The sequence below is a fragment of the Scyliorhinus canicula genome, chromosome 16 (assembly GCF_902713615.1).
Source record: "Scyliorhinus canicula chromosome 16, sScyCan1.1, whole genome shotgun sequence".
Lineage (NCBI taxonomy): Eukaryota > Metazoa > Chordata > Chondrichthyes > Carcharhiniformes > Scyliorhinidae > Scyliorhinus > Scyliorhinus canicula.
In genome coordinates, this window is record NC_052161.1 from 91119411 (window position 1) to 91129688 (window position 10278).

Consider the following 10278-nt stretch of genomic DNA (forward strand, 5'->3'; position numbering starts at 1 on the left):
TGGCTACAGAGATAGGGAGGAGTGTAGGGGTTGGAGGAGGTTACAGAGATAGGGAGGGGTGTCGGGAGATTGGGGGCTGTAGGGGGATGGAGAAGGTTCCAGATATATGGACGGTTGTAGGGGCTGGAGGTGGTTACAGATATTAGGAGGGGTGTAGGGGCTGGAGGAGGTTACAGAGATAGGGAGGGGTGTAGGGGCTGGAGGAGGTTACAGATATAGGGAGGGGTGTAGGGTCTGGAGGAGGTTACAGATATAGGGAGGGGTGTAGGGGTTGGAGGAGGTTACAGATATAGGGAGGGGTGTAGGGGCTGGAGGAGGTTACAGATATAGGGAGGGGTGTAGGGGTTGGAGGAGGTTACAGATATAGGGAGGGGTGTAGGGGCTGGAGGAGGTTACAGATATAGGGAGGGGTGTAGGGGCTGGAGGAGGTTACAGATATAGGGAGGGGTGTAGGGGTTGGAGGAGGTTACAGATATAGGGAGGGGTGTAGGGGCTGGAGGAGGTTACAGATATAGGGAGGGGTGTAGGGGCTGGAGGAGATCATGGAGATAGAGGGGTGTTTGGATTGGATTTGTTCATTGTCATGTCTAGCGAGGTACAGTGAAACGTATTTTTCTACGGGCAGCTCAGAGTATTAATTGGGTAATAAAAGGTACACAATGTAAAAACCTAGTCAACGTCATCGAGTGAAGCATACAGGAGTGTAGTTTAATCAGGTCAGTCCATAAGAGGGCCGTTTAGGAGTCTGGTAACAGTGGGGAAGAAGCTGTTTTTGAGTCTGTTCGTGTGTGTTCTCAGACTTCTGTATCTCCTGCCCGATGGAAGAAGTTGGAAGAGTGAGTAAGCCGGGTGGGAGGGATCCTTGATTATGTTGCCCACTTTCCCCAGGCAGCGGGAGGTGTAGGCAGTCAATGGATGGGAGGCAGGTTTGTGTGATGGACTGGGCGGTATTCACGACTCTCTGAAGTTTCTTGCGGTCCTGGGCCGAGCAGTTGCCATACCAGGCTGTGATGCAGCCCGATAGGGTGCTTTCTATGGTGCACCTGGAAGTGTTGGTAAGAGTTAATGTGGACATGCCGAATTTCCGTAGTTTCCTGAGGAAATATAGGCGCTGTTGTGCTTTCTTGGTCGGCGCGTCGAGAGGCTGGTGGAGGTTACAGAAATAGCAAGGGCTGTGGAGGCCAGAGGAGGTTAGAGAGAGAGGGAGGATGTAGGGGTTTGGAGGAGGGAAAAGAGGTAGGGAGGTATGTTGGCGTTTGGAGACCTTTACAGAGATAGTGAAGTTTGTCAGGGTTTGAGTAGTTGCCTGCGATAGCGATGGTTGTAGGGGATAGAGGAAGTTACAGAGATAGAGAGGTTGTAGAGGTTCAGAGGAGCTGAGAGAGATAGGGAGGGTTTGGGGGATTGGAGGAGGTTAAAGAGATAATCGGCTGGATGAGTTTACAGTGATAGGAAGAGTTGGAGGGGCTGGAGGAGGTTACAGTGATAGGAAGAGCTGGAGGAGGTTATGGAGATAGGGGGCATTTTCGGGACTGGAGAACGTTATACAGTTAGGGATTGTTGTAGGGGCTGGGAAATCTTACCAAGATAGGGAGGGATGGGTCTGGAGGAGTTTACAGAGATGGGGAAGTGTATAGGGCTTTGGAGGATGTTGCAGAGACAGGGAAGGTACTAGGTGCTGGAGAGGTTTCCGGGATGGAGACAGAGAGCGGCTGGGATGGAGACGGAGAGCGGCTGGGCTGGGGATGGGCGGCTGGGATGGAGATGGGCGGCCGGGATGGGGATGGGCGGCCGGGATGGAGACGGAGAGCGGCTGGGATGGAGACAGGGAGCGGCTGGGATGGAGACGGAGAGCGGCTGGGATGGAGACAGAGAGCGGCTGGGATGGAGTCGGAGAGCGGCTGGGATGGGGATGGGCGGCTGGCATGGAGATGGGCGGCTGGCATGGAGATGGGCGGCTGGCATGGAGATGGGCGGCTGGCATGGAGATGGGCGGCTGGCATGGAGACGGAGGGCGGCTGGGATGGAGATGGGCGGCTGGGATGGAGATGGGCGGCTGGGATGGGGATGGGCGGCTGGGATGGAGACGGAGGGCGGCTGGGATGGAGATGGGCGGCCGGGATGGAGACAGAGAGCGGCTGGGATGGAGACGGAGAGCGGCTGGGCTGGGGATGGGCGGCTGGGATGGGAATGGGCGGCTGGGATGGGAATGAGGGGCTGGGATGGAAATGGGCGGCTGGGATGGGGATGAGCGGCTGGGATGGAGACGGAGGGCGGCTGGGATTGAGATGGGCGGCTGGGATGGGGATGAGCGGCTGGGATGGAGATGGGCGGCTGGGATGGGGATGAACGGCTGGGATGGAGATGGGCGGCTGGGATGGAGATGGGCGGCTGGGATGGAGATGGAGGGCGGCTGGGATGAGAATGGGCGGCTGGGATGGAGACGGAGAGCGACTGGGATGAGACGGAGAGCGGCTGGGATGGAGATGGAGGGCGGCAGGGATGGGGATGGGCGGCTGAGATGGAGATGGGCGGCTGGGATGGATATGGAGGGCGGCAGGGATGGGATTGGGCGGCTGGGATGGAGACGGGGAGCGGCTGGGATGGGCGGCTGGGATGGGAATGGGCGGCTGGGATGGGAATGGGCGGCTGGGATGGGAATGGGCGGCTGGGATGGGAATGGGCGGCTGGGATGGAGACGGAGAGCGGCTGGGATGGAGACGGAGAGCGGCTGGGCTGGGGATGGGCGGCTGGGATGGAGACAGAGGGCGGCTGGGATGGAGATGGGCGGCTGGGATGGAGATGGGCGGCTGGCATGGAGATGGGCGGCTGGCATGGAGATGGGCTTCTGGGATGGAGATGGGCGGCTGGGATGGAGATGGGCGGCTGGGATGGAGATGGGCGGCTGGCATGGAGATGGAGGGCAGCAGGGATGGGAATGGGCGGCTGGGATGGAGATGGGCGGCAGGGATGGAGACGGAGGGCGGCTAGGATGGAGATGGGCGGCTGGGATGGGGATGGGCGGCTGGGATGGGGATGGGCGGCTGGGATGGGGATGGGCGGCTGGGATGGGGACAGAGAGCGGCTGGGATGGAGACGGAGAGCGGCTGGGATGGAGACGGAGAGGGGCTGGGATGGAGATGGAGAGCGGCTGGGATGGAGACGGAGAGCGGCTGGGATGGAGATGGCCGGCTGGGATGGGGATGGGCGGCTGGGTTGGGGATGGGCGGCTGGGATGGGGATGGGCGGCTGGGATGGGGATGGGCGGCTGGGATGGAGACAGAGAGCGGCTGGGATGGAGACGGAGAGCGGCTGGGATGGAGATGGGCGGCTGGGATGGGGACAGTGAGCGGCTGGGATGGAGACGGAGAGCGGCTGAGATGGAGACGGAGAGCGGCTGGGATGGAGACGGAGAGCGGCTAGGATGGAGACGGGGAGCGGCTGGGATGGAGACGGAGAGCGGCTGGGATGGAGACGGAGAGCGGCTGGGATGGAGATGGGCGGCTGGGATGGGGACGGAGAGCGGCTGGGATGGAGACGGAGAGCGGCTGGGATGGAGACGGGGAGCGGCTGGGATGGAGACGGAGAGCGGCTGGGATGGAGATGGGCGGCTGGGATGGAGATGGGCGGCCGGGATGGGGATGGGCGGCCGGGATGGGGATGGGCGGCCGGGATGGAGACGGAGAGCGGCTGGGATAGAGACGGAGAGCGGCTGGGATGGAGACAGGGAGCGGCTGGGATAGAGACGGAGAGCGGCTGGGATGGGGATGGGCGGCTGGGATGGAGATGGGCGGCCGGGATGGAGACAGAGAGCGGCTGGGATGGAGACGGAGAGCGGCTGGGCTGGGGATGGGCGGCTGGAATGGGGACAGAGGGTGGCTGGGATGGAGACGGAGAGCGGCTGGGATGGAGATGGCCGGCTGGGATGGAGACCGAGAGCGGCTGGGATGGGGATGGGCGGCTGGGATGGAGATGGGCGGCCGGGATGGGGATGGGCTGCCGGGATGGAGACGGAGAGCGGCTGGGATGGAGACAGGGAGCGGCTGGGATGGAGACGGAGAGCGGCTGGGATGGAGACAGGGAGCGGCTGGGATGGAGACGGAGAGCGGCTGGGATGGGGATGGGCGGCTGGGATGGAGATGGGCGGCCGGGATGGAGACAGAGAGCGGCTGGGATGGAGTCGGAGAGCGGCTGGGTTGGGGATGGGCGGCTGGGATGGGGACAGAGGGTGGCTGGGATGGAGACGGAGAGCGGCTGGGATGGAGATGGCCGGCTGGGATGGAGACAGAGAGCGGCTGGGATGGAGATGGGCGGCCTGGATGGGGACGGAGGGCAGCGGGGATGGAGATGGGCGGCGGGGATGGGGATGGACGGCTGGGATGGAGGGCGGCTGGGATGGGGACAGAGGGTGGCTGGGATGGAGACGGGGAGCGGCTGGGATGGAGACAGAGAGCGGCTGGGATGGAGACAGAGAGCGGCTGGGATGGAGACAGAGAGCGGCTGGGATGGGGATGGACAGCTGGGATGGAGGGCGGCTGGGATGGGGATAGAGAGTGGCTGGGATGGAGATGGGCGGCGGGGATGGGGATGGACGGCTGGGATGGGGATGGGCGGCTATGATGGGGATGGACGGCTGGGATGGGAATGGGCGGCTGGGATGGAGATTGGCGGCTGGGATGGGGATGGGCGGCTGGGATGGGGATGGGCGGCTGGGATGGGGATGGGCGGCTGGGATGGGGATGGGCGGCTGGGATGGGGATGGGCGGCTGGGATGGGAATGGGCGGCTGGGATGGGAATGGGCGGCTGGGATGGGAATGGGCGGCTGGGATGGAGATTGGTGGCTGGGGTGGGAATGGGCGGCTGGAATGGTGATGGCTGACTGGGATGGAGACGGAGAGCGGCTGGGATGGAGACAGAGAGCGGCTGGGATGGAGACGGAGAGCAGCTGGGATGGAGACGGAGAGCGGCTGGGATGGAGACGGAGAGCGGCTGGGATGGAGACGGAGAGCGGCTGGGATGGAGACGGAGAGCGGCTGGGATGGAGACGGAGAGCGGCTGGGATGGAGACGGAGATGGCTGGGATGGAGACGGAGATGGCTGGGATGGAGACAGAGGGCGGCTGGGATGGAGATGGGCGGCTGGCATGGAGATGGGCGGCTGGCATGGAGATGGGCGGCTGGCATGGAGATGGGCGGCTGGCATGGAGATGGGCGGCTGGGATGGAGATGGGCGGCTGGCATGGAGATGGAGGGCAGCAGGGATGGGAATGGGCGGCTGGCATGGAGATGGGCGGCTGGGATGGAGACGGAGGGCGGCTGGGATGGAGATGGGCGGCTGGGATGGGGATGAGCGGCTGGGATGGGAATGGGCGGCTGGGATGGGGATGGGCGGCTGGGATGGGGATGGGCGGCTGGGATGGGGATGGGCGGCTGGGATGGGGATGGGCGGCTGGGATGGGGATGGGCGGCTGGGATGGGGATGGGCGGCTGGGATGGGAATGGGCGGCTGGGATGGGAATGGGCGGCTGGGATGGAGATTGGTGGCTGGGGTGGGAATGGGCGGCTGGAATGGTGATGGCTGACTGGGATGGAGACGGAGAGCGGCTGGGATGGAGACAGAGAGCGGCTGGGATGGAGACGGAGAGCAGCTGGGATGGAGACGGAGAGCGGCTGGGATGGAGACGGAGAGCGGCTGGGATGGAGACGGAGAGCGGCTGGGATGGAGACGGAGAGCGGCTGGGATGGAGACGGAGAGCGGCTGGGATGGAGACGGAGATGGCTGGGATGGAGACGGAGATGGCTGGGATGGAGACAGAGGGCGGCTGGGATGGAGATGGGCGGCTGGGATGGAGATGGGCGGCTGGCATGGAGATGGGCGGCTGGCATGGAGATGGGCTTCTGGGATGGAGATGGGCGGCTGGGATGGAGATGGGCGGCTGGGATGGAGATGGGCGGCTGGGATGGAGATGGGCGGCTGGCATGGAGATGGAGGGCAGCAGGGATGGGAATGGGCGGCTGGGATGGAGATGGGCGGCAGGGATGGAGACGGAGGGCGGCTAGGATGGAGATGGGCGGCTGGGATGGGGATGAGCGGCTGGGATGGAGATGGGCGGCTGGGATGGGGACGAGCGGCTGGGATGGAGATGGGCGGCTGAGATGGAGATGGAGGGCGGCTGGGATGGAGATGGAGGGCGGCTGGGATGGAGATGGAGGGCGGCTGGGATGGAGATGGAGGGCGGCAGGGATGGGAATGGGCGGCTGGGATGGAGATGGGCGGCTGTGATGGAGATGGAGGGCGGCTGGGATGGGGATGGGCGGCTGGGATGGAGACGGAGGGCGGCTGGGATGGGGATGGGCGGCTGGGATGGGGATGGGCGGCTGGGATGGAGATGGGCGGCTGGGATGGAGATGGGCGGCTGGGATGGAGATGGGCGGCTGGGATGGAGATGGGCGGCTGGGATGGAGATGGAGGGCGGCTAGGATGGAGATGGAGGGCGGCTGGGATGGGGATGGGCGGCTGGGATGGAGATGGGCAGCTGGGATGGGGATGAGCGGCTGGGATGGAGATGGAGGGCGGCAGGGATGGGAATGGGCGGCTGGGATGGGAATGGGCGGCTGGGATGGAGATGGGCAGCTGGGATGGAGATGGAGGGCGGCTGGGATGGGGATGGGCAGCTGGCATGGAGACGGAGGGCGGCTGGGATGGGGATGACGTCGCTCACCTGCCCTGTGATGCCATGTCCACGCTCGCTCATTGGTTGTTATCTGCTGCTGTTAACCAATTGGTTTCCTGTTACGGCAGATGGTCCTTTGGAGTGTTGCTGTTCGAGATGATCTCGCTGGGTAAGTACCCAACTAAATCAGATATGACCCTCTCTCTCTGTCTGTCTGTCTGTCCTGGCACTCTCTCTGTCACTCTCCGCCCCCTCACTCTCTCTCTCTCCGTCCCCTTGCTCTCTCTCTCTCCGTCCCCTTGCTCTCTCTCTCTCCGTCCCCTTGCTCTCTCTCTCTCTTTCTGTCTGTCTGCACCTTCACTCTCTCCCCGTCCCCTCACTCTCTCTCTCCTCCCCCTCCCCTCACTCTCTCTCCCCGTCCCCTCACTCTCTCTCTCTCTCTCTCTCCCTGTCCACTCACTCTCTCTCTCCCCGTCCCCTCACTCACTCTCTCCGTCCCCTCACTCACTCTCTCCGTCCCCTCACTCACTCTCTCTCTCCGTCCCTCACTCACTCTCTCCGTCCCCTCACTCTCCCTCTCTCCGTCCCCTCACTCTCTCTCCCCGTCCCCTCACTCTCTCTCTCTCTCTCCCTGTCCCTCACTCTCTCTCCCCGTCCCCTCACTTACTCTCTCCGTCCCCTCACTCACTCTCTCCGTCCCCTCACTCATCTCGCCGTCCCCTCACTCTCTCTCTTCCCGTCCCCTCTCTCTCTCTCCATCCCCTCACTCACTCTCCCCGTCCCCTCACTCACTCTCCCCGTCCCCTCACTCTCTCTCTCCATCCCCTCTCTCTCTCTCTCCATCCCCTCTCTCTCTCTCTCCATCCCCTCACTCTCCCTCTCTCTCCGTCCCCTAACTCTCTCTCTCTCTCCATCCCCTCACTCTCCCTCTCTCTCCGTCCCCTCACTCTCTCTCTCTCCGTCCCCACTCCCTCTCTCTCCGTCCCCTCACTCTCTCTCTCTCTGTCCCCTCACTCTCACTCTCTCCGTCCCCGAACTCTCCCTCTCTCCGTCCCCTCACTCTCCCTCTCTCCGTCCCTTCACTCTCTCTCTCTCCGTCCCCTCACTCTCTCTCTCTCCGTCCCCTCACTCTCTCTCTTCCCGTCCCCTCACTCTCTCTCTCTCCGTCCCACTCCCTCTCTCTCCGTCCCCTCACTCTCTCTCTCTGTCCCCTCACTCTCTCTCTCTCTCCGTCCCCTCACTCTCTCTCTCCCTCTCTCCGTCTCCTCACACTCCCTCTCTCCGACCCCTCACTCTCTCTCCCTCTCTCCGTCCCCAATCTCCCTCTCTCCGTCCCCTCACTCTCTCACTCCCTCTCTCCGTCCCCTCACTCTCTCTCTCCCTCTCTCTGTCTGTCCCCTCACTCTCTCTCCGTCCCCTCACTCTCTCTCTCCCTCTCTCCGTCCCCTCACTCTCTCTCTCCGTCCCCTCACTCTCTCTCCGTCCCCTCACTCTCTCTCCGTCCCCTCACTCTCTCTCTCCCTCTCTCCGTCCCCTCACTCTCCCTCTCTCTGACCCCTCACTCTCCCTCTCCCTCTCTCCGTCCCCTCACTCTCTCTCTCTCCGTCCCCTCACTCTCTATCTCCCTCTCTCGGTCCCCTCACTCTCTTTCTCTCCGTCCCCTCACTCTCTCTCTCTCTCTCTCCGTCCCCTCACTCTCTCTCTCTCTCCGTCCCCTCACTCTCTCTCTCCCCGTCCCTTCACTCTCTCTCTCCCCGTCCCCTCACTCTCTCTCTCTCCGTCCCCTCACTCTCCGTTCCCTCACTCTCTCTCTCTCTCTCCCTCCCTCGCTCCGTCCCCTCACTCTCTCTCTCTCCGTCCCCTCACTCTCTGTCTCCGTCCCCTCACTCTCTCTCTCCCTCTCTCCGTCCCCTCACTCTCTGTCTCCATCCCCTCACTCTCTCTCCGCCTCTCTCCGTCCCCTCTCTCTCCGTCCCCTCACTCTCTCTCTCTCCGTCCCCTCACTCTCTCTCCGTCCCCTCACTCTCTCTCTCCCCGTCCCCTCACTCTCTCTCTCCCCGTCCCCTCACTCTCTCTCTCTCCGCCCCCTCACTCTCTCTCTCTGTCCCCTCACTCTCACTCTCTCCGTCCCCTAACTCTCCCTCTCTCCGTCCCCTCACTCTCTCTCTCTCCGTCCCCTCACTCTCTCTCTCTCCGTCCCCTCACTCTCTCCTTCCCCTCACTCTCTCTCTCTCCGTCCAATCACTCTCTCTCTCTCCGTCCCCTCACTCTCTCTCTCTCTCTCTCCGTCCCCTCACTCTCTCTCTCTCTCTCCCCGTCACTATAACTTCCTGTCCCCTCACTCCCTCTCTCTGTCTGTCTGTCTCCCTGCAGGATCCCCACCGTATCCTGACCTCTCTGTGAGCAGTGTGCTGCAGTACCTGCAGAGGGGCCACCGGATGTCACAGCCAGCCACCTGTAAGGCTCCACTGTGAGTACTGAACGACGAGTTTCAATGAGGCATTAACGCTTGTTCTGCTGGTCCAGTCTGCGAGCTATTCCCAGCCCCTGGACTTGTCCAGGAGGCTGGAGGGGAGGGGGCAGTGAGAGTTCATCCCGCGGTGTGGCACTTGAACCCTTGAACCAGGAGGGTTGAAGGATCAGTGCTGGCCACTTGCTGACCCTCTCTGTCTTTGCAGGTACAGTTTGATGAAGCAATGCTGGCAGTGGAGGGCGAACACTCGTCCGACCATCACCGAGGTCGGCAAGCGTCTGCACAACAACCAGAGGGCGGCCTGTGACCGGCTGGTTCTGCAGGTGCCCGACCAGATAGAGCCCGAGATCTACGCCAACGTGGCTGGAACCTGGGGCATCGAGTGGCAGCGGGACTACACCGTCCTGTAACCTGCAGAGGGGCGAAGGACGGGGCGGGGGAGACAGATGGGGAGGGGGAAGAGGGCGATAGAGAGGGGGAGGAGGAAGGGGGTGACAGACAGGGGGAGGGAGGAAGGGGGTGAAAGACAGGGGGAGGGGGAAGAGGGCGATGGGGAGGGCGATGAGGAAGGGGGTGACAGACAGGGGGAGGGGGAAGGGGGCGATAGGGGATGGGGAAGAGGGCGATAGAGAGGGGAAGGGGGAAGAGGGCGATAGAGAAGGGGAGGGGGAAGAAGGCGATAGAGAGGGGGAAGGGGGCGATAGAGAGGGGGAAGGGGGCAATAGAGAGGGGGAAGGGGGCGATAGAGAGGGGGAGGGGCGATAGAGAGGGGGAAAGGGGCGATAGAGAGGGGGAAAGGGGCGATAGAGGGGGAGGGGGCGATAGAGAGGGGGAAGGGGGCGATAGAGAGGGGGAAAGGGGCGATAGAGAGGGGAGGGGGCGATAGAGAGGGGGAGGGGCGATAGAGAGGGGGAGGGGGGCGATAGAGAGGGGGAGGGGGCGATAGAGAGGGGGAGGGGGCGATAGAGAGGGATGGGGCGATAGAGAGGGGGAGTGGGCCGATAGAGAGGGGGAGGGGTCGATAGAGACGGGGAGGGTCGATAGAGAGGGGGAGGAGCGATAGAGAGGGGGAGGGGGCAATAGAGAGGGGGAGGGGGTGATAGAGAGGGGGAGTGGGCGATAGAGAGGGGA

The 10278-nt window shown here is 63.2% G+C and overlaps 1 protein-coding gene across 1 annotated transcript in view; it reads left to right on the forward strand.

Annotated features, from left to right (window-relative positions):
- LOC119950781 (tyrosine-protein kinase STYK1-like) overlaps positions 1–9568 on the forward strand; it is a 30268-nt gene extending 20700 nt beyond the window's left edge. Inside the window, exons 8-10 of the mRNA XM_038773552.1 lie at positions 6803–6843; positions 9048–9144; positions 9353–9568. Coding sequence (XP_038629480.1) covers positions 6803–6843; positions 9048–9144; positions 9353–9557 — 343 coding nt within the window. The 3' untranslated portion in view covers positions 9558–9568. The remainder of the gene's footprint in view (positions 1–6802; positions 6844–9047; positions 9145–9352) is intronic.
- The last annotated feature ends 710 nt before the right edge of the window (positions 9569–10278 follow it).